Source organism: Bombyx mori, chromosome 15, assembly GCF_030269925.1.
Source record: "Bombyx mori chromosome 15, ASM3026992v2".
NCBI classification, from domain to species: Eukaryota; Metazoa; Arthropoda; class Insecta; order Lepidoptera; family Bombycidae; genus Bombyx; species Bombyx mori.
The window spans coordinates 11,614,547-11,640,285 of NC_085121.1; the positions used below are offsets into that span (position 1 = coordinate 11,614,547).

General features: G+C 37.6%; 1 protein-coding gene across 31 annotated transcripts in view; it reads right to left on the minus strand.

The window, feature by feature from the left end:
- Positions 1–25,739, minus strand: part of oxr1 (oxygen resistance gene 1) — a 121,278-nt gene that overhangs the window by 39,420 nt on the left and 56,119 nt on the right. For 15 of the 31 annotated variants that reach the window (XM_012689030.4, XM_062672281.1, XM_062672283.1 and 12 more), the window contains 13 exon segments: positions 24,896–24,993; positions 22,323–22,384; positions 21,207–21,342; positions 11,955–12,047; positions 10,619–10,722; positions 8,555–8,748; positions 7,779–7,851; positions 7,115–7,252; positions 6,403–6,495; positions 5,878–6,075; positions 3,419–3,610; positions 2,612–2,760; positions 104–231 (listed from right to left, as the gene is read on the minus strand). In XM_012689030.4, the coding sequence (XP_012544484.1) occupies positions 104–231; positions 2,612–2,760; positions 3,419–3,610; positions 5,878–6,075; positions 6,403–6,495; positions 7,115–7,252; positions 7,779–7,851; positions 8,555–8,748; positions 10,619–10,722; positions 11,955–12,047; positions 21,207–21,342; positions 22,323–22,384; positions 24,896–24,993 (1,658 nt within the window). 31 annotated transcript variants of the gene reach the window in all.

The window sequence follows — 25,739 nt, forward strand, 5'->3', positions numbered from 1 at the left end:
TTCAGGGACACACAGTTAAGTCACCGCCTACCGCTATTGTATTCATACGTATCATATAATTTTGCATCATTAAGGAATATTATGGGCTATAATTATTACGTACTGTCGAATGAGGCGAAAAGGTCAGGCATGTCATCCACGGAGACCATGCTGCGATAGTCGAGGCGCGGCTGCATCGAGCTCGTTGAGGTCTTGGCTTGAGAACGCCCAAACCCACCCAACGAACTGCGCCTGTGTACACCACACATAATATTACATACTTCTAAAAGATTTAATAATAAAAAAGATTAATCAATCGCAAATATGTATAGTAAAACATAGTCTGATGGTTATAATTTTTTTTTAATTAATTTAAAAAAAACCATTACGTCACATGTGGTTAATCGTTGTATTAGTATGTGAACTACGGTTAAGTCATTACTTATTTTGATTTAGTTTAGTTGGTAATAAAGGTTCACAAAGCTTGCATTGTAACATTTAAAATGACCCTTATGCTTGCTTTTAGAATACAAAGTTAATTCGAACAAAGGAAGCCTATGTGTCTTTCAAAAATCTATCAAAATGCTTCGAGGGTAACCATACCATTAATGGGGAAACTATAGGAAACCAAATTCTTTCTAAATTTTATAGAGCTTTAAACTAAATTTTATAAAATTTTTACTGCTTGACATGAAGCTCAATATAACAGATAAGATTTTATATATAGGCGTCCTAAAAATACTCTTTATTTGTCCGGCTTTAAAAGACAATTTCATAACAATAGTAATTGCGTCAGAACCTGTGAATAAAACAACATCAATTATTTTCATTTTGAAGCCATTTGACGTACATACACATACGTTAACATGCTAAACATAATTAGAATACAAAGGTGCTAACAACACGAATGATGTGATATGGGTTGGTACGATTGAATTTAGAATAAAACTGATGATAGTTCATCATACGAAAAAAGATAAAATTACAAAAAAAATATAGAATTTCTTTTACCATGAGCAATGAAAGCTAAGTTCCTAACACGTATACAACATGCCACTGAAAACGGATGCTTATAAATGATTTTCGAAAATATTCCTATGGGTTTGTAATGGGGTTGGTAATGGGGTTGGCGTATTTGACTGCAGAAACCGGAAAAGTTATAAATGATTTATGAACAATTTAGAATTTTATTAAAATAATTGAAGTTCAAAAATTACTGCGTTTATTCTTTCGAAATAGAGCCAATTAGATTTAATTATTTTCAGGGAAAATATGGGAAAACATTTCGATGATAAACAAAATTTGTCGAATAAAATTGTCAAATACTTTTCGTGCATATAATGAGAGAGCTGAAGCGAAGCTAACCGGTTAATTAGCAACATACTTAATAAAATGCGTTAAAACAGGTTTCAAGTTTATTATTACGATGTTTTTAACTAATCGAACAAAGCACAAATTATGTTTCATCTTTGGGTTTGTGCAGATATGAAATTGCTACAGTTCGCTTGTTTCGCGATATTATGAATCGGGGTTTACATTAAAATTGCCAACTCTATTCAGATAATTTTCAGCACCATGTTTCGACAATCATTTCATAATGGTTTTGATAATCGAGCATGTAAAGCTAAACGAATTTTGGTATAATGCCAATTACACTATTACAAAACTCACACTAGTATACATACATACACAGGTAACAACAAGATTTGAACAATTGTATTTAAAAGTGAAAACAATAACACAGAAACAACAAGACAATAGAAGATCAAAACCAGAACGACATTACATTACGACTTTGTTTTTTTTAACCGATTTCAAATAACAAACTAGGAAGTGTTAAATTCAGGGCGTTTCTTATTTTTAAATTATATTAAATTGATAAGATAAGGGCGCTACTAAAATTTATCGGACGGGTTCAATAAAGATCGTTTTTATGTATAGTTTGATAGATAATTATAATTGAATGTAGGAAGCCGATGACGTCACGTGATGTCGTTCGGGGGCACGTTGCATTTCTGGCACATAGAAGTTTGTCAGCGGAACGTGACGTCACGTACCCCGGCGTCGCGAACACGTCGTGGGGCGCCTCCTCGGACGGGGTCTTATTCAGGAACAAACCAGTGCCGAACTCGACTAAGTTCATTGGGGAGCTACGCGCAATGAACAGAGCGGAGTCGCGCGTTATAACGTCCCCGGTTAGCATCCACGGTTAGCAGAGGAAAACCATCACAGACATTAGTTACACACGACGCGTGCCTATGTGTTCGTGTGCGTGTGTGTTGTAGCGACATGTCGATGTGTGCTATCTGCGTTCGTCAGTACAAATACATTGTTGGGGAGGAAGTATTGTTGTGTGAGTATCAGTTCATATATAAAACGGAATGTGCGGACGTAAACTGTACAAGCGTATATGTTTGTAAAATTTAGAAAAAAAAAAAAAAAACCGAAGATATGAAATTCTGTCATGTTCGCGGATTTGAGCGAGAATCAATGAAATTTTAATACAATTATCGCGTTATTGGTTTTGCAAAATTATTAAAATTTATTAACAATATTAACATTAGTAAAATTCCATCAGGAATGTCATATCTTTTATTATGAAATAGGGTTAGTTAATCAAAGAGTTGGTTACCTGTTGAATACTTTCGAAAAGACGCTTGTTGAGTTGTGACTGTCGGCCGAAGTGGGCAGAGAGTCACTTTGCGAGCCCTGCGTGCCGGACGCCACCTCGCCAGTCAGGCCCTCCACCCACGACAGAGGGTAGGAGAGCCTCTTCAGCATCTACGTTAGGAAATAATTTGTTAACAAACTGTGATCACCGTGTTTTTAGGAACAAATATAAAAACAAAAAAAAAATCCCGCATGTATATAACTAGTGGTTCCTCGATAGTTGAAATTCGACTATGATTTAATTGGAATTATAAGTTTGAACATTATTATAGTTATATTGTCAAAGATTATTGATACTTCTGTGTCACAGATTTCGCCGCGACTACACTTTAGAGAAATATCAATAAAGACAAACAATATTTAATCTATTCTCAATTTGATCACAGACTTTAAGTAATATGAAAAGTTTGACTTAAATAATAAATTAAATAGTATGCATGCGAGTGTGTGTCAAATACATGGTGGTGTGTGTAATGTTTTTTTATATTGAATTAATGTATTTTTTATGCATAATTTAAATAAATATTCTGCAATCCTACTCTATATTCTCTATAAGTGTGATAAATTTCATACTCCTCCGTCCGCGCAATTTTCGTGTAAAAAGGGGTACAAAAAAGGGGTTCTACGGTCTCAGTACAATTACAACGGCCGCCACACCCTTCAAACCGAAACGTATTACTGCTTCACGGCAGAAATAGGCAAGGAGGTGGTACCCACCCGCGCGGACTCAGAAGAGGTCCTACCATCAGTAAAAGTCAAATCACCTCACCTTATTCTTTTTATCAGGTTTAGCGGCGTCGTCCTTCTGCTGTTGTCCGTCAAGCGAGAAAGAAACGGTAGACTTCCGCGGCGCCCTCTCGTTCTCCCCGAGCGGCGGCGCCGACAGCGGCGGCTCGGCGCGCGACACGCACACCGGCGGCACCCAGTCCGCAGACAGTACGATATCCGCATCGCTGTACACCTAAAACGGATTGCCTTCTTTATAATACGTTCTCACACTTAAATTTACTTTGAACTACACTTTCCATTATTATTTTCTTTTTGTTTTACACATCATCATTCCGAAATAAAAGAGAAATATTTCATTGGTAAAAATAAACAGTCTAATTTTAGCCTAACAGTTTAATTAACACTGTATTTAATATTAGATTTTGTTGATCATTTAGATGCTCTTGAATTGGAAATTTTGCTAATTAGTTAACGCTAAAAATCCGCAAATATCATCATATAAATATTTACTTAGACCATAAATCAACAAATATTCAAGCAATAGAAAACCGAACTAAAAATTTATTTAATCTTTCTTTTTTATCTTGTCCATATAGGTCAGAACATTAGAGCGAGGTTATAAAATTATTGTATTGTCATCGAACAATGGTGCGTGTCCAAATTTTTTGCTTTATCGGACTACTACGGAACTTGGTGAAAAATATATTCGAAGATTCGGTCACATACAAACAAACCAAGCTAATAAAAGGTATGCCTGTCATTATTCTCAACAAAATAGCTATGTGCAGTCAAATATTATATTAAAAACATGAAGTACCAATACAAAAAGCCCTCAATAGTTCAATCGATTCCCCTTTCATTAAATAATAATTTTGCTCAACCCATGCATCCGTTACATTATTAGCACTTACGCTATTGATCACAAAGGACCTTGATTGACACTAATTCGTTCACTTGGCAATTACTTTGAACTTTGAACTCAATGTACTTGATACTATTTAAGTGGCACTTAATATGATTGCTGGCCGTTTTGTTTTTCTTCACCACTGTACATTCGTTCGTCTGACCCATACATAACTTCCCAAATAAATATTACGTAAAATTATTCTTACGAGCATTTTAAATTTTACTATCAATTAATTAACGCAGTACCTTCTTCCGAGTCAGCATCTACACTTCTGAAGACCATTCTAATTTGATACGAATACAATGCAAAGAAAACGCAGTATAGACCTATACAATAAACAATTATAGGACATAATTGATTTAGACACGTCGCAGACCGAAAAATAACTTCGGAACATCTTACAAAATACGAAGAAATACACACAGAAGAAAACAGCAGAATATACATAAGATATAGTTGGACATAGTACCAATACCATAGAAGAAAATATTGTGAGAATATTTGATTCCCAAAGCGAATTTTAAAGGGACATATAGAAATGAACGCCACAATTTTTGGTTGAAGTTCTCAAGGGTCCCGTCCACCGGTCCCTCACCTCGTGCGAAGAGCTCGACATCCTATCGGCTCCCGGGTGTAACACAACGAAACATTTCAACGAACTGTCCTCGTATGGCGTTCCACAATGCCAGTTGTCATACATACAAACGTCCTCCGCGGACTCGTATATCGTATTTATTTCGTGACAATGATCCTCGTTGTCTAGATCCTATCGAAAATTATTTTGTTAGTGAAATTATGAGTCCGAAGCTACCTACCTACTTTGAATTTTGGTTAGTTGTATTAATTCTGTTTTTTGGATTAGTAGTAGTAGTTTTATTTTTCCAACTGGAAAGGCAAAGGTGTCATACTATACAACCTAATCTTTTATATACTCGTATATTTATTTTATATATGAAAAATGATAATATGAAGTGAAATGAAATGAAGTTGATTAATATGAAACATGGTATAAAATGAGATCAGATGAGACGATATGGGATGAAATATAATAATCACAGTAAAATAGTGGTCATTTACTGAGACTTTTTGGAGGATCCCGAGAAGTTACGTCCAGCGGCTTTGTTTTATTTTCCCACATTTGTGCACTTTCTCAGATACTAAACAGATATTAACACGTTGACTGCCGTGTAGGTCAACGATGTCCTACGTGGAGCACTAAAGTAACTTCAGTGCGTTGCGTAGGGCACCAGTGACCTACACGGCAGTCAACGAATAGAACAAATAAAATAGAAATAAAATAGAATAGACAAAATAAAATAAATCACACAACTTCACTTTTCGCGTTCCCGCCAAAAAGTCTATGGATTTTAAAAATGAACTACATTTTTGTGTCTATGGTTTACTGTGGTCTGTGGTGAATTTTTTTTGACGTTTACACTCTAGTTACGAGACCTTTAAGTCAGTGATAAATAAAATATACTATAACTAGACTTTTTGAGTTAGACGTGAAAAGGTGTTTTAAAGAGGTTTTTGGTGATTGTTACCTATTAAATCTGTCAGGTAATGTAGAGATGTTGGGTGTGTTATAATACCTTTTTAGTGTTGTTGGGCGTGACGTGAAGAAGCGGGTCGCGTATGTCGATGCCGGAGTCGTGGTAGGAGAGCTTGACGAGGTGGTGGGCGTCGTCGGCGGGCGCGTCCTCGGAGCCGTCGCCGCCCTCCGAGCTGTCGGCACGTTCACGAGAAGCCTCCAGGCTCTCCTCCTTGCACTGGGAGGCGCTCGAAGACACCTACAACAGATAAGATGACGCCGTCACACACTTCAACGCTAACGCACGATTCATTTCCGATACAATAGCAAAATATAAAGCTATGAAGGGCCATGTAATTTATATATAGGTGAAACCTTGAGAATTAATTTATCTCATTATTTCAGGCCAAGCTTTGTAGATACATGTATATCTTTTTACGTCGCTTTCATCGAGTTTCAAATCTCAACCACTTTAAAAATTTACTCATGAATCCGTGTCAAATTCACAGTGGATCCGGTCTATGCTTCCCATAATAATAGTCAATCAACAATGTACGAGCCCAGCCAAAAACCATGACAATAGTACCTCACTGCCCTGATCGATGGACATTCTGTCTTTGCTCGGAATGGCCCAGTGATGGTCCAGTAAAGATTTTCGTCTCTCCTCGGTCGTTTGTTGCTGTAAATAAATTAGCCGATTATAAATATTTGAAAATTTCGATGAACTAAACCCGCTACAAAATATACCATCAAGTGAAGCTTTTGCGAACTATCTACGGACAAACCAATGAAGTAGTTATAAAGTTCTATATGTACCTATTGTCCAAATAGTGCTTTAACACAGACATGGTGACGTCAATCACAAGGTATTAATTAGTATCTCGGAACAGAAATTGAAAAGGCATCATTAAACATCGTTTACCGATCCTCTTTAAGAAGGTTAAACACCAATTTAACTAGAACTACTAGATTAAATCAATCCCTTAAAGCCTCGTTTGAAAAGAAACCGAAAAAATCTTAGAAGGGAATTCATGTCAGACACACAATTTGCTCGGTAAATTAATTCACCGATAAAGTATCAGTGACCTCTACTTAGCCAGTGATGTGATATCAAGATGAAAGAGAGAAACTAGTAATAAAAGGTTCCTACTTTGAGACACGACACGACTACGATAACTTTTTATCTGTTTTTGAATAAAATATATCCTATCCAGTGATACGGACTACCGATGTCCTATTCAGTGAGCCGGATACTAAAAGTAAAGAGAACTGAATGGGTATTTAAATTGAGTACATGCCTGTAAAGCGGTGGGAGTGACGAGTTCCCTCTCGAAGGCCTTGGGGAAGGCGGCACCCCCACGATCCTCAGCGTCGGGCGACACGGGACGCTCCTCGCCTTCAGCACCAGCCGCCTGCAGCTCTGGGAACGTTTCGTCCTAAACAAGAGATAAAGTCGTTTATTGGCGGTAGGACGTCTTGTGAGTCCGCACGGGTAGGTACCACCGCCCTGCCTGTTTCTGCCGTGAAGCAGTAATGCGTTTCGGTTTGAAGGGCGGGGCAGCCGTTTTAAATATACTGAGACCTTAGAACTCATGTCTCAAAGTGGGTGGCGCATTTACGTCGTAGATATCTATGGGCTCCATTAACCAATTAACACCAGGTGGGCTGTGAGATCGTCCAACCATCTAAGCAATAAAAAAATAAAAAAACTATTCGTTGAGGCAGTCGCTTTACCGAATGGAGTTTATAGTATAATTTTATTATTTAAAGTGATAAAAAAAAAGTTCCCGTAACATTTTTTCATTTTGTATGTGCTTGGTACATATTTTTATACTTGGTCACAAATAATTGGTACATTTCCCTCTAGTTTGACCGCAGACCCGATGGACGCCTGTAACCAGTAGTAGCGCAACAGGGAATTTATGGGTAGGTACGTCAATAGCATTTTAAATTTAATCTTACTTTGACTAGTAGAGAATCCTTTCCAGGGGAAAGATCTGCTTTATTCATATAATATATTTCAGCTTGTTCAGCCCTGTAATAGAAAAATATCATTGAAAACATTAGGTATTTATAAATGTATAAATTTGTCTCTTTTTAGTGTGATTTTTTTTCGTTTCATCGAGTTTCAATTTATAACGCTGCTAAATAAGTTTTTAGTTCAATAAAATGTTTAAGTACATTATTTCCGCCTCATATCATTTTTCATATAACCGAATATGTATGTATTTAATAATTGTAGATTATTATAAACTCGATACTGGCAATAATGGCGTCGCAAGAAGCCAATTGCCAAACTTAAAAAAAAGGAAGGCAATCATATTTGAAACAAAAAAAAGTATGTGTGTGTGTGTGGGTGTGTGTGTGTATATATTGTTTTGTATCTTGTAATATGTATATATTATTATATGTAATGTTTACTGTACGCACTAAGTTTGTGTTCCTAACTATTCTTTCCTTTTGCGGGCCTACTGGAATTTCCTTTTGCGGGCCTACTGGAAGAGATTTCAACATGAAATAAGTAGTGCCCTTGTACTCTGTATTCTTATTATCGTGTTTCTTCTAACAGCTGTGTGTACAAAATATATTACATAAATAAATAAAATAAAATAAAATAAAAACATCTCGATTGCCGAGTCTCTCTGAGGATCTCGATAATCGTGGATTCGATTATAATTTTTCGTCTGATTACGATCGATACAAATGTTTGAGACAACAAGGCCCCGAGGTGTACGTACTTGTGCGTGTTGCGGTCCGGTCCGTGCGTGCGCATGTGCGCGATGTCGTAGAATATCGCTGCGTTGACGACGTACTCCATCGGCGCGATGACGCCGTACGACTCGGGCCCGTGCTCCATGACCAGCGTGTCGGACACGTTCGGGTCGAACATCACCGCGTTCGGCGTCACCAGCAACACGCCCGATACAACACCCTGTATGTGACGTGTAACATTAAGATTATGTTTTTTTTTACATCTTCTTCTTCTTCCTTTCCGACTTTTTGGCGGGAACGCGAGGAGTGAAGTTGTGTGATTTATTTTGTCTATTTAGTGTTTCTTCAGGTTTAAATATATAATAACGGTGGTTTATTAACTATTTAGTATCTGTGAAAGTGCACAAATGTGGGAAAATAAAAGAAAGCCACTGGACATAGCTACTCGGGATTCTATAAAAAGTCCACTGAAAAAGTATAAGTAAATGACAACCATTTTACTGAGATTATATTTTATTCCATATTCATATATATCATCTCATCTCATTTAATTTAATTTCATCTCAGTTGATTAATGTCTCAAATTAATCTTCATTTAATTTCACTCCATATTATTATTTTTCATAAAAATAAGAATATAAATTAAAATAGGACTTGATCTAAAGGTCTTAGTTACCAGGTCATAAAATCCCTTAAAACAACTTCCTTTCCTAATACCCTCTGCTGGGGTGTAGGGCTCGAATAAAATTTCTGATAAATGAAATACACTGAGTGGCAATCTCACGGTCGACTTGGACGGTTACGGTTAACGGAGCTCAATATGAGCAAACAGAAATACGCAATTTGAATAATAATTATAATGCTCAGTATATTGTTTTATGTTTGTCGTTTTCACCTATATGTTTATCGATAACAAAACTTAATGCCAAAAGGCTGCTCGTGCGAATTTGTTTCTGTATATGTAACAATCACAAAATAAACAGCTACGAAGTCAGAGTTGCGTAGATATTTCTCTACTTAATTCAGATTTCGAGCAGCAAACGGACCACAGATGAAATTCATAATGCAATTTGTAAATTGAGGTCTGTGTTAATCGTATTAACGACTGTTCTTATTTTTTTGTACACTGGAACATAAGACCTTTCGCGACAAGATAGGTGAAAAAGCTCATTATCCATCTAGTGCAAAGCGGATACACTAGCCTGTAGAGATCACAATGCCACCCTCCCTCCTCCCTAGAGATGAGGTCAAAATCTTAACAGCTGCTGTCTTAACCTTTCAAACCGTTTACGCTCCTCCCGCGTAAATTCATCAATAAATTATATAAATACGACTAAATCTTCACTGAACCCGTAAACTGTCTTTCTACTCAGATAAGCATATCTTTTTATAAAATTAAAGTTACGATAAAAACGGAAGGCGAAATAAAACTAAAGATAATTAAAATTTGTTTTAATGTAGATAAAAATCTAAGGTAAATAAATGTACGGTATCATTATAAAATACTAATATCAGTGCGATTATTCGTATCTGCACTTGATGTATTTCCTTCAAGGAAAGATATTTATTTGAAATATATAGAGATAGCACCTATAAAATTTTATTCCAAGCCGCTGTCTACCGTTAAGTACTTTCCACAAAACTCGTTTGAAGAAGACATGTCATAGCGCTCGGGAAACACCGTGGAGGGGAGTTCATTCCAAAGCCGGTTGGTACGTGGTAAAAAAGATCTCTGGAAACGCACTGTGGATGAACGCAGTGGCTCCAGGTAGTATGGATGAACTCTACTCCAGTGGCTAAAGTAGACAGTAGACGAGTGACGTACTTGAAATAAGTAGGTCGTTACGTGTTCTCAGTGCTACAAAGACAGTTTCTGTTTACTGGTGGTAGGACCTCTTATGAGTCCGCGCGGGTAGGTACCACCGCCCTGCCTATTTCTGCCGTGAAGCAATAATGCGTTTAGGTTTGAAGGGTGGGGCAGCCGTAAATCTCAAGGCGGGTGGCGCATTTACGTTGTATATGTCTATGGGCTCCAGTAACCACTTAACTAAGTGAATCCAACTAAGCACCAAAAAAAAATCTCAATATACCTGTCCATCAGTGATGTGACGCACGTTAATCTTCAGGAACCGTTGTGGGCCGCTGCTGCTCGTGGGAGCTTCCGGAGACACGGGCCGGAGGCTGTCCAAAATCTCTGCAAAATATTATAAGGGCCGGTTGTTTAGATTTATCTCTATAGTTTTATAACGACTATTCAGAATTACTTTTATTTTCTTGTTCAACAAGACAAGTCGTCTTAGTAAACGGGTCGTCCATTGAAAATCGGATACAAATAAACAAATCTTTTAAGAAGTCAGCCTATGATGAAGTTATTAAAATTTGAAAATATTAATGATTTTATATATTATAATTACTAATCATATTCCTACAATATTATATACTATCTTCATGTGGATGACTCAATAAGCTACTAAGACATACATACAATGGAGAATGGGCAGTAGAGTTATCTGTGTATAAGTGGTAGGTAGTGCGAATTGCAAACCTGTATGGGTAGATACTACCCTCCTTCCTATTCCTATTTTTGGAGAGAAGCAGTTATTAAAACTAATTTTCTGACAGTTAAAAATCATTGGACGATTAAAACTTTTACATATATTCTTTGTAAATGCTTGCCTGACTACAACAACGACAAACAACAAGAAAAAACGTAATTTATTCTTAACATGCATATCCTCTAACGAACGATTTTAAATGAACGGAATTAAAAAATAAAAAGAATTTCTGTTGTTTATTTTTGTCGGCATTTGATTTAATTAATTTAGGTAAAATATATTATCTACGCTATATTATTATTACGTTTTTACAGCAATTATAATATATCTCGCTGGAAAATTCGTTTGCAATTTAGTACGAAAAACATTTTTTTTTGTTTGTTTGTGACAAAACAGTTGTTCACACAAAAGTGTTCGTGTAATGTTTTCAAACAAAAAACCATGGACATATCATATCATTATAGTCTGGCGTACGTGTTAGTTACATATTGCACTCCTATGAATAAAATTCTAAAGCCATCAAAACGTACGACATGAATAAAGCGATGTGAATGCATTCATCACAGTTCATTTTAACAAATGGCTTGTCCACAATAATGCACGAGCACTGACTGTGGTTCATTTGTTGACAATATCATAAATAATTCTCAAATATGTTTCTAAGTTTCTTTGATACTATCTAATATTTAAATTAAATCAGTTAATGACCATAACTAATTATTAACTATTGATAGATAGATTTCAGTCTAATTTTTTTTCTAAACATTTTGCAGCTTGTTATGTATGCAAGCGGCCTCGTTAAGATTATCTCACGCTATGAACTAATTAAGTACGTACTTTATCGTATTTACGGCGTTTGAATTTTCATTACCTTTTTCCTGTGCAGGTTCACTGGCAGGACCCTGCGTGGACTCCGAAGTGTTGTCTCCGCTCTCGGAGGGACCATCCGATTCCTTGTCGCCATCTGGAAACCGAAATACGTTTCGGATTACACGTGCCGTGTCTGATGTTTGCATTGTCGCGTCAGTGCTCTGATCTTCACAACTCGACTAGAACAAACATCGCGATATCAATGTGAACACATAAAAACAACAACAAAAAAAAAAAAAAACGAGCGCAATTACACACCGTGATACCACCGCTTCAGGAATTCAAAACTGAACATTTTCGCGGAGTATCGACACTACGTTCATTATATCAGCGCGTTTATCACGAGCGATAAAAGGAAATTGTTTTTTCGTTGGGGGGTTTTTTTTTTTTCAAGATTGCCTTTTACACGATTTGACTGTGATGCAGCGTAATTAACAATATGGAACGATCTCGATTTAGTAGCAAATTAAAATACGTTTAGCGCTCGGCCAGGCGACGGTGACACGACGCAGTGTCGCTTCTGGGCTCGACTGGCGACGAGTGTTGTAACTATTGTTTGCGGTGTAAATAGGAGAAAAATTTGTTCCATGTCTACGTCACGCATGAATGAATAACGCCAAGGCTGTGCGATGCTGTTTCGCGTTCGGACAGCACTGACTTGTGACGTCAGCACGTGTGCAACAGCTGGTCGTCTTAACCTAATATTTAGTGCTCTTTTATCTCGAGCACCATTAGAATAGTTGCATCAGATTCAAGGTTTATTAACATTTATCAATTAGTGACAGACTATTTAATTACAGTGTTAGACAAACAATAGTCTTAAAAGTCACGCGTTGTTGGGTAAGGTTGTTAATAAATACACCGATAAAATCACATTACATATTCTGAAGAAGTAATTAAATAAAAATTACTTAGGTATAAGGAAAAGATTTAATATTTGAAAATATACAATAATTTACTTAGGTTGGTTGTGACGACGTTACTAACCATAAAGACAGCCATATTATTTTAATAATCCATTAAATTATAATTAATAATGTGAATAATCCTTGTAAATCTATTTATATATAAATATACTCAGAAAAAATAGTTAAGTATGATTTTGTGCTCTATCAACACTTTTTTATTATACATACTACTTAAAATAATTAGGAATAGCCTTTTATTTTTTATTTTGGCAATAGTCCGTTTTTTTTTTTTTCAAAATATTAACGACAAAAGAAATAGGCTCACGTAATACGTTAGCATTTTCTTTCGGTTTTCGGAAGTCGTAAATTTGATTACGTAACAGTTCTCTAAATATTTTAATGAATACTACTTCGACTTTGGACGTGGCTAGTTCACGGTTAGCAAACTATTGAAAAACATCGGTACGGATAATAACAATTTATGACTTGTTCGTGTGCTAGTGTACGGTAATGAAAAAATAATAGTGCAACAGTATAATATGAAATATAAATAATTTTAAAAGTGAATAAAAACGTTTAAGCCCGTGTTTATTTAAAAACCCTTTTTTTGGCGATTTGCAACCTTTTTTACACACATTTATTTGAATGTTACACAAAAAAAAAAACGTTTTTCAAGTCCTCAATAAAACACCGTTTACGTTTAATATTAAAGTCAATGCAAGAAAGGATCACGGATCACGGTTTTTTAATCAATTATACATCTGATGTATTGGATGCATTTTTTTTATACAATGCGATAATTAATGTTGATATGAATTAAGGGTCGTTTAAGTAGAGGCAGATATGATGGGAAAGATACTCGTGGTAGTTGGGTGTATCCATGTTATATTCTACTTAACAGACCTACGGAGTAAATACAGTTGTCATGTCCCTCTGGCCGAATATTTATATTTTTTTTCGCCAAAGCTGCAGAAGGAAACTTTTGCAGGTCTAGTCTCCCACCACTGCGCAAGTCCGATGACAGTCTGGCCCACAGCGCGAAAGAGAAGGCTGACTTTCTGGTCAAACTCTTCGCCTCGAACTCGACTGTGGACGACGGGGGTGCCACACCACCGAACATCCCCCGGTGTGATAGCTCCCTGCCGGATATCTGCTTCACACAGTGTGCAGTCAGGCGGGAGCTCCGACTCCTGGACGTCCATAAGTCGAGTGGGCCAGATGGCATCCCCGCAGTGGTTTTGAAAACGTGCGCCCCTGAGCTGACACCTGCGCTAACGCGTTTGTATCGCCTCTCTTATTGCACTAACAGGGTTCCGTCTTCATGGAAGACCGCCCACGTCCACCCTATCCCCAAGAAGGGTGACCGGTCGGACCCATCGAGCTACAGGCCTATCGCGATAACTTCCTTGCTTTCCAAGGTGATGGAGCGAATTATAAACACACAACTCCTGAAGTATCTTGAGGATCGCCAGCTGATCAGTGACCGACAGTACGGTTTCCGTCACGGTCGCTCAGCTGGCGATCTTCTTGTATACCTTACTCACAGGTGGGCTGAAGCCTTGGAGAGCAAGGGCGAGGCTCTTGCTGTGAGCCTTGATATCGCGAAGGCCTTCGACAGGGTCTGGCATAGGGCACTTCTATCGAAGTTACCATCTTACGGAATCCCCGAGGGTCTCTGCAAGTGGATCGCTAGCTTTTTGGATGGGCGGAGCATCACGGTCGTTGTAGACGGTGACTGTTCTGATACCATGACCATTAACGCTGGCGTTCCACAAGGTTCGGTGCTCTCCCCCACGCTTTTCATCCTGTATATCAATGACATGCTGTCTATTGATGGCATGCATTGCTATGCAGATGATAGCACGGGGGATGCGCGATATATCGGCCATCAGAGTCTCTCTCGGAGCGTGGTGCAAGAGAGGCGATCAAAACTTGTGTCTGAAGTGGAGAACTCTCTGGGGCGAGTCTCCGAATGGGGTGAATTGAACTTGGTTCAATTCAACCCGATAAAGACACAAGTTTGCGCGTTCACTGCGAAGAAGGACCCCTTTGTCATGGCGCCGCAATTCCAAGGAGTATCCCTGCAACCTTCCGAGAGTATCGGGATACTTGGGGTCGACGTTTCGAGCGATGTCCAGTTTCGGAGTCATTTGGAAGGCAAAGCCAAGTTGGCGTCCAAAATGCTGGGAGTCCTCAACAGAGCGAAGCGGTACTTCACGCCTGGACAAAGACTTTTGCTTTATAAAGCACAAGTCCGGCCTCGCATGGAGTACTGCTCCCATCTCTGGGCCGGGGCTCCCAAATACCAGCTTCTTCCATTTGACTCCATACAGAGGAGGGCCGTTAGGATTGTCGATAATCCCATTCTCTCGGATCGTTTGGAGCCTCTGGGTTTGCGGAGGGACTTCGGTTCCCTCTGTATTTTATACCGTATGTTCCATGGGGAGTGCTCTGAGGAATTGTTCGAGATGATACCAACATCTCGTTTTTACCATCGCACCGCCCGCCACCGGAGTAGAGTTCATCCATACTACCTGGAGCCACTGCGGTCATCCACAGTGCGTTTCCAGAGATCTTTTTTGCCACGTACCATCCGGCTATGGAATGAGCTCCCCTCCTCGGTGTTTCCCGAGCGCTATGACATGTCCTTCTTCAAACGAGGCTTGTGGAGAGTATTAAGAGGTAGGCAGCGGCTTGGCTCTGCCCCTGGCATTGCTGAAGTCCATGGGCGACGGTAACCACTCACCATCAGGTGGGCCGTATGCCCGTCTGCCTACAAAGGCAATAAAAAAAAAAAAAAAAATATATTTAAATAATTCTATATATTTGGCATGGTTATACACTATACGGAGGGATGCAGAAATACTATAGTAATGAAATACAACCTAGGTAGTATAACCCCTTGAGGTTACTGGCAATAGGTTGGACAAAAAAAAGTAATAAATTACATTCATATTTGATGGAAAAAAAATGTACCGATTTTAAGTACATTGCGCGCACGAAGAAGTTTCAAATTTGGCTTGGTTTAAATTTTTTTCGAATGCTCATCTTATTTATCGTTAATTTCGTTCTTGATTTAAACAAATATTATCGAAATTCAAACACCGTGCGACCACTATTAGAACTACAAATAAATATTTAATATTATAATAAACAGTGAACAAATATCCATAAAACGAACGATTTGTTTAGCTTTACCCCTGGTATTATCGATGTCAATGAACTACGGCGACCTTTCATTATTGGAAAGGTCTACTGTTCGTCTGCCGTATTCAAAAAGCACGGACCCGCATCCATTATAGTATTCAAGCCGCACCTTACATTAGTGTTTCGTATTCAAGTTAGCATCATTTTTGATTTGATTAAGTATTAAAATTGAAAATAAATCGGTGGTAATTTATTAACCGCATTCATTTCGCTGAAAATCCTTCGACCGACAATTCGACCGCAGATCAAGAACAAGGAGAATTAGTTGTATTGTATAAATTGTATAACACAACATTTAAACGATTCAAAATAATAGTATCTAGAAAATAGTAATAGGAATTTTGTAGCATTCGGTATGCAACAAAGGTAACATACGTACTGTATGCGAAGAATACATTTTGGTTTGTGTAAATTGAATATGTGTCACGGCGGCTTCACATATGAGGCCGTCAGCACCGAAATGACCTAACCCACAATTTTTCATATTCGTGCTTAGATAATGAAATTTATTTAAAACATAATCAATTTTTATGCAAAACCGGCCTATCCCTAGTTTGACCCACAGATAACAGATGGCTTTGTAAAACCTTATTTTTGCGCGTATTGTTTTTGCCAACGAAGCAGTGTAAAAGTAAATTCAGACCTCATTATTACCATACTAGCTATGATAAACTTAGGCTACTTTTGCGCTGACGGCCTCATATAGTATTTCGAAGACACCGACTTTAAGTGGGGTACTATAAAACTGAGGTGAATCTCATTCCGGCTCTAGCGTAAGCGGGAAGAACTGGACTCGGCGGGCCGAACTGGAGTGGAGCCGGCTATGCTCAGTCGTTCTGTGGGCCATCGAGGCCATTTCCCTATCTTCGCAAACCTGGAGAATTATGACTGAGTTGTAGCTAAGACGTTCTCCGTCTGTAGAACCCTGTAAGTGTTTCGGGCACCGCTGTAGACTATGAAGACAAAGCGTTCGTTCTACGCATTATCATTGAGGTGTCTCTAAAAGCGCTTGTATCACGGAAGACTATTCTCAACGATCTTACTGGTGGTAGGACCTCTTGTGAGTCCGCACGGGTAGGTATCACCACCCTGCTTATTTCTGCCGTGAAGCAGTAATGCGTTTCGGTTTGAAGGGTGAGGCAGCCGCTTTATAGTACCTTAGAACCTATTTCTCGAGGTGGGTGGCGGCATTTACGTTCTGGATGTCTATGGGGCCCGGTAACCACTTAACAACAGGTGGGCTGTGAGCTCGTCCACTCATCTATGCAATTAAAAAAAAGGCACTGGTTCTGTACTGGTTATAACTAGAGATCAGAATAACAACCGATGTCTTTTCTAAGCAGGACTAAGTTACTGGATGCGAATTATTGATAGAGGGGTGCCCCTATCCATTTATAGCAACAAATAAAACTTAATGGAGCAGTAGTCCTTCGGTCTTTTCTGTAATCCGATAAAACAAGCCTGCCGTGGGATTTTGTGATGCAAGGGCATGGATCCTGCCTTGAGGCTGCCCGGTTCTGGATTTAACGAAATAGAAAAAATCCCGATTTCCAAAGTCTGTAGTACCCAACTAGAAAGCTCATTAGCTCACACATAGACATACTCGGATTTATGAGCATTTAATCATCATTAATGAATATTGCATACTAAAGTTAAAGTTGCTCACGATTAAATATATTCAATAAAATCATTATCATGCATCGATATATAATATATCGATGTTAGCATCAGTCAAACAAAGTTATAATGGCAAAAAAATACCAATAAAATATATCGTAATTCGTTTAGATAAAACGTGATACTTTTGCAACAACATAAAATTGTGTATCCAAATCACGTTAGGATCTGAAGGAAAAACAAAAAGGAATACTACAACCTTTGGCGCATTAGATAATTCACGTTATCGACGACCGTGGGCTAATTATAATGGTCGTTCGTAAACAAAAATCAGCTGTGGACTTTTCGTGTTACGAGAATTTGTTTACTAAACTAATCACAACAATGAAGATGTCGATATTAAACCGAAAAATGCACGTAGCAGATATTAGTTTGACAACGACAATATGAAGAAACAAAAGCAATTAGATGTATCGAAGGTTTTTTTTTTATTTTTTGCTTAGATGGGTGGACGAGCTCACAGCCCACCTGGTGTTAAGTGGTTACTGGAGCCCATAGACATCACGCAAATGCGCCACCCACCTTGAGATAAAAGTTCTAGGTCTCAAGTATAGTTACAACGGCTGCCCCACCCTTCAAACCGAAATGCATTACTGCTTCACGGCAGAAATAGGCAGGGTGGTGGTACCCACCCGCGCGGACTCACAAGTGGTCCTACCACCAGTAAAAGGTATTCGGATCATACGTCATAACCAAATCCACGTTACCCACGTCACGTCACATCACTACGTGTTAACGTTACTGATATACATACAATAGAACGACATTAATAATATTGTATCTTCATAAATGGAAAAGATACTACCGGACGCGAGATGTGGACTCCTATAAAAATATACCTAGTCAGGTCATAAATTCTGTCATATGTTTAATGTAAAATAATTGAAACAAGTTTATTCATTATGTAACCATTCATATACCAAAATGAACTTAACAAAACATAGATTCTTATGACACTAAAGTTTATTCAAAATGACCTCCGTGATTTTGAATACAGGCCTTCAATCTGCGCGCCAGTCGTCTATCGCAGCACGAACGAGGTCCATGTCAATATCGGCGGCTGCCTTAATCAAGGATGTCATGAGTGACTCCAAATTGGGATGAGGCTTTGAGCACGCCTTTTCCTCCAAGTGTTGCCATATCTTGTAATTTAACGGATTCAAATCTGGACTGGAGGAGGGCCAGTCTTCGTGCCGGATGAAGTCGATTTCACGCGCCGCCAGCCAGTCTTGTGTGCTCTATGAGCTGGCGCCGAATCTTGTTGGAATACCCAGTGCCTGTTATTGAACATGGTATGAGAAACAAGTTCCACAAGTTTCGTCAGGAGTGTATTTTGATACACAACTGCATTCGTTTTTACACCTTTCTCACAAAAATGTACCTCTGTTAAGGCCCAATAACAAACTCCCAACCATACCATGAGCGAGGATGGAAAATGACCTCGTTGGACACGCGGAATATGGTTGCTCGCTTCTTCACTACTGTGTGCGTACATCTTATCATTTTGTTTGTTGTAACTCTCTTCTATGGTAAAAAATTTTTCAGCCGAAAAAAGAATTTCCCGATTTTTTTTCCCGCGTACCGCTTCAACAAAGCGCGGCATCTCTTCAGTCTCAGGTCCATTAGACGAGCATTCAAACGATGTCCTGTTTTTCTTCGATATGCCCGAAGCCCTAAGTCTTCATTTAGCACCCTTTTCACCGTGGTTCTGCTTAACCCCATCTGAAGGGCCAACAGTTTCTGCTTACGTTTGGGATTTCCTTGAATTCGCGCCTTCACAGCTTTTATCACTGCTGGAGTACTAACAGACCGAGGGCGACCACTTCTTGACCTGTCATCTACACTAGAGTCTTCATTGTATCGTTTGATGGTAAGATAAACGAATCTTTTGGTTATATTCAAATTTTCAGTATGTTAAAAATTTGAATTGGCGCGTAACCGCAACGATGCAACGCAATAACTGCAACACGGTCTTCTTTAAGCGTCCACTCCATACTTAAAAATGAGTAAAATTCTAAAAGTATACATTTTTATTTTCATGAACAATTCGAAATTCGAATTCAATAAACTTTTTTGTGGCCAGCATTCTAAAAGAAAAGTTTTTACTGTGTGACAATACTTATGACCTTACTAGTTATAATGAAAAAATGATATTGATAGAACATGTATAAGTGACTTATTTTGTTTCAACAATTTAATTCTCAAGGATTCGAACGAACGCTAACTTATAGTAAATACCTAGTGCGTGCTTAAAAAAATAGCGGACGGAATCGTATTTTAAAATTTCGATTCGAAATTCCTAACACGGAACCTGATATGTCGGGACCTAATAAATAGGCCACTTCTCGAAACTGCTATTTATTCGACAATATTAGTTCAACTTCACTTGGCATAAGGGAATAGGTTCAGACGCCAAATCGTTACGAAAATTTTACTTTAAATGATATTCCTCTTATTCCCGGCTATACCCGTGCGCTATGACATATTTTTCTTCAAGGCTTACTAAAAGCCTTATATACTTAGCTGTGGCACGTCTGTGTCTGCCATTGCCGCCTTCTACAGGCGGCAGCTACAACGTTATATAGATTAAAGTCGTCGTGGCCTAAAGGATAAGACGCCCGGTGTGTAGCCGAGCGATGCGGCTGTGCGTTCAAATTCCGCTGACAGATACTATTTTTTATAATGAAATAAGTACATACTTAACATACGTTCACAAATGGCATCAACGATGAAGGGATAACATTGTGAAATAAAAATCGAAGCTGCAAAAATTACGATTCGCGTGATAACTACATAATTGCGACCTCAAGTTTTGAGAAGGGCGACGGCATTCAAGTCGTGGTGTCTATGGGATCCGGTAGCTTAACACAAGATGTGTTGTAAACTCGCTTACCCTTCAAAATAATATATTAATAAATCAGCCTGAAACATTGTTTCCCTTTAAAGACACACAAAAAGGAAATAGAATAGGTTATCGCTGTAGGACGGCGGCTTGCAGCTAATCCTATTTAATTTTTCTTTTAGTAAAAACTGATAAGAAAACTGATAAGAAGACACTACGTTGAATAAATTTAAATCGATTAACATTACTAATTAAGCATGTGCTGACTCAGAATTTAAGAGAAAAAAATGGGTTTCGTGCAGATTTGCAAAACCATGTAATTCTTGCTTAAATTAAAATTTAATGATTTCGTGAATTTCATGAAACCGCAACCTAAAGCGCACTCGACCATTGAAAACGCGCGTCCATTGATCTTTAACGCATACATTGCGTGAAGTCCTACAAATTCACCCCCATGAATTCAACATAAGTTGACGACGAGGATAAAATATTCATATATGTAATAATTTTTCCGTTAGCATTTCTCCGTTTTCTGACAGCCTATTAAAATATGTTGGATTTAAAATCTTCCGATCAAAAATGGGTCGGTTTAAAAATCTTTCTACAAAAGTGATCGTACCTTTTCTTTTGTCCGGTACGAGTAAAGTCTGTCCGGGAAAGATGAACTGTGTCGCGAGCCTATTCAGCTTGGTCAGTTCAGACGGGGTCGTGTCGAACCTCGCAGCCAGTGACGTCAGCGTATCCCTGTCGCGAACCTATAATAAAAATGGTCATAGGAATATTACAAGCTTGGCAGCGTTTATGGCATAGTGAGTAGGTGGCGTGCTTTGACATGATTTGAAATAAGGTTGCCATCAGCTCACCAGTTAAATGTTGAAGTAAAAAGTTTGTAAACAGTTTTTAAATTTGATAGATATATGAGGTCGTATTAATTTTGGTGTTATCTTAAATGAATAAATAGAATTTAAGGATAATAACGGAAGGAAATAATAATACAAAATTTTAACAAAAATCAAAACTGTCTTCGAAAAATGAAATGAGAACATCATAAATTTGGTCGAAGTACATTAACATCTATTATTAAGGATAAGTCAAACAGACCAGCAGGGTCAGATCTTGATAAAAATTATATAGAACCATATCAAACGGACCAGCTTTCAAATAAAAATCATCAAAGTGGGTTCATCTAGAAAGAAGTTTCACAGGTACTTAACACACAGCAGTCGAATTGAAAATCTCCTCCTTTTGTTGAAGTTACTAAAAAAAAGGTCTAAAACTAAAATCAACTCGAGGACTTTTAAATCTGTATCTTTTTTAAAATATAGAATCGAACACTTTTCCAAATTATATTCAGTACGTGCTGTTTTTAATTTTCTTCTCTACTTACTAAATCTGGACGATCTTGAATAATAAATACGTTCTGTTAATTTTAACACGCCTTAACAAGACACCATGACCTAATCTCACTGTTTGCGATAACTTAATAAAAAATAGTGTATCCACGAGGAGCCAATATACTAAATAAATAAATGACAATTGATTAGATCCACAGATATACATATATTTGCTACCGAGGTAACAAATATATGTATGAACATTTATTAAATCTTTAACAAATTATAACGATTACTAATTAGGAAATTGTTAGACTAATTCTTTGCATATTGTGATTAAAAAAATTATCTATTTTATTGCGTAGAATATTATTTGACATCTTCTAATAATTTTGACTTACCGTGTATGTCATCGTCTTGATTGGAGGTGGGGGCGGTAGCCTCTTAGCTTGGTCGTCTTCATCTATAACAAAAAAAAAAAACTTTTGCACTAGCAAAATACAACGCCTTAATCAGTTTAGAAAGATATACGACGTGCGATAAAAAGTCAGAACATTGCTACTACATTACCATAAGGATTTATAAAACAGTTTCGCCACGAAAATTTAGATTACTTCACAAATATATGTATTTTGGAATATGTATTAAACTATAGTCTCATCTTGCTCGGCAGTCACCAGACAACCTTGAAAGATTGATTGTGGTGGCCAAGGTGGAAGGGAAAAGACCCGCCGGCCGGCCACCAAACCGTTGGTCGGATGAGATAACTGCGCTCACTGGACTCTCTGTTACCACCGCCCTGAGAGAAGCCGAAAACCGAAGCAAATGGAAGCTGAGGATACAAAGAGCCACGAAGGGCTTTCAAGGACACGACCTTCAGCAATGAAGTATTCGACTAAGAAGAAGAAGAAGAAGATTAAACTATAAACGTAATGTTTTAGAGAATCAAAAAGTCGATTTGCAAACATATTAAAACTCTCGAGTATCCTCTGTTTATTTTTAAGTTTCACCTGCGTCAAAAAGTTCGTATTCTGATTCCTTACGTAACCCAAATGGATTCATCACTGGAGCAATTCATTAAACTGTATTGATATTGATCATAACATCTTCATTCCATAAATTTAAACGAGCTCCGCGAAATCATCCGAGATCGACATTGTCAATAAACATTCAGAAGCTTTAATCGAATCAACTGCAAAATACATTAAAAGCCGGATGTTATTTTTTGTCTTGTAGAACAGCTGGTGTTTGTTGTGAAAACGAGTCCCGCCGCAAAATTAGATAATAACAGAATGAGGTAAAATATAAATATTTTTTTATTGCTTTTGTGGGTGGACGAGCTCACAGATCACCTGGTGTTAAGTGGTTACTGGAGCCCATAGACATCTACAACGTAAATGCGCCACCCACCTTACATACCCATACCCAATTTACATAGCATAATCTTTTTGTATTCCATCGTCATCGAAACATTGCGTTTTTTTTTGTTATATAAATTTAAATGCTACAGAAATAATAAATATATCCGCCAAGAGTAAAGATCATATTTGTACTCTTTCATAATTTTTAAGTCACGGACATCGACTTATGTCAAGAGTGTTAAGTGTTTGCAGAATGGGCGAACAAATACAAAATTATCATTGTAACAGCGTATTGCACATTATTGAGAAAATTATTTTGCATCTACGCGACATTGTATCTTGGCTTTGACTGATGTCTAACTGCATTTGGGATTATTCAGGGATGACATTGGAATCATTTTAGAGATATTTACTTCATGAAAACTGAAATTTTACAATGACCTCGTCTCTGTTTCGATGCTGGCAGTGATCATTTCATCAGATGCGCCTAAAAATAATTTCCCATTACTGTTAATAAAAAATATAAAATTGAGAAAAGAAAATTATTTTTTTATTGGCCTTCAGGAAATTTTTATAATTGTTATAAGTTGATTCTATTGTTTAGACAAGCGAGCTGATTGTCTGATGTTAATGTTTATCAGAGCGCACAATCATGGCAACGTGAATGCCCTAGCCTACAGCATGACGGTGCTATTGGACCGGTCGGATTTACAACATCTATTACCAAAACGCTAATTAATGTATTTTAATATATGATATGAGTTGGCGCATAGAAATGCTTTTGGGTAGTCAAATTTACTAAAAGTACTACTGTTACATGTTTTTGCCCCGATGCGGTCGTGCGTTACAGTTTGAAGGGTCTAGACAAATTATACTATTCAATTAAGACTTCGGCCAGAATGTTAACGTTCGCATTGTCATTTATTTGGGGCCAGGTAATCACTTAACACCGTCGGGTTATCTACCAATCTAGCGCAATAAATATGTTGCATCAAGAAAATATTAGACATAATAGAATACCAAAGTACTGTAAGTAAGTAAACAAACTCTATGGCACTTTTTATTCAAAAACAGTTGACGACTAGTAACAAGCAATGTCATTTGAATATATTTATCGTGTTCTTGTCTTATCTAATCACCGCCGTTATGGGGTCAAGAGATTTCTTTTATGATATTATAAAAATCACATTTTGTACTTCTTATTTACGGATTCGCTCAATTAAAATTTTAACGTCCATTAGTATTCATGAAATTCAACAGACCAACTCATACATCTGCTTAATGTTGTAATATGTTTTTTAATGTTATCCAAACATCTTGTATAATACAGTAATAAGTAACGTTTACATTTTACTAAGTGAATTATGTTTATTACACGATGAACTCACATAGACGAATTAAACTCATCGATTCAAGATTCTATTTACGTCATCCGTACATTTATTAATGCCGTTTTAAAATACCACTTCAGATAACAGTTTTCGAGAACAATTATTAATTTTAAACAAAAATACTTACATTCTTTTTTAGTTCATACATTTGACTTAACCCGTATCTACAAAAGAAAATTAGCGTACATTGTACAAGTATACAACGATTTTAATTGTACTGACCTCTATGCACTGCGTCGAATCTGCCTTCGACTTTAGACCGCAGAGATTCCAAGTCGAATGGCGGGGAGAATCCATGATCTACTGAACGACTTTTCGACCTGTAACGTCAAAGGGCATGTTATTTATAATTCATAATTATTGTACCTAACATTCAGGTATCGGTAGCGACTCTTAATGGTTGTTGCCGGATGTGTTACCAAGCAAGCATTTTTATTAGCTGGCCAACGACTTATTCGACGCCTTACAAGGATATCTTGAATCATATCAGCCGGTGTTTTATGAGTCTGAGAAATAATAATAGCTTTCATTTAGCAGCTCCCTTGTAAACCTTGAAGGGTCGTGACCGCTCGATGGCTTCGAGCGAACGGAGACCAGTACATATTACTGCGATCTTAAAGTCAATATGATTCACCCAATTTACTGTTTGTTATTCTTTTTTTGGTATTACCTAAATTCTCGAGATTCAGGGTATGGGTAAAGAATTGTTTACTATCAAGACAAGGTTCTAGATGGAAAGTACCGCGAATAAAACCCTTTCCCGAATGCCGAGCTACGCAGATAACGAGTCTAAAGCTGTAAACATTCTGGGTCAACGGACGTATAATTGTCGTCGCCTAAAGCTAACCCAAATAACTCTCGAAGGACCGATACAAATAGAACGAGCCGAGCTCGAGACTCGTTTATTTACTTAAAATCTAACAAACAAATAGAATATTTAATTAAAATTATTAAATTTATTTCGTTGCTTTTGTAAGCCCCATCTGTAAATTCAGAATTTGGTATCAATCCTGGTAAGTGAGCAGACACACACTAGATTTATTCTCAATTCAACCTACTAGCTTTT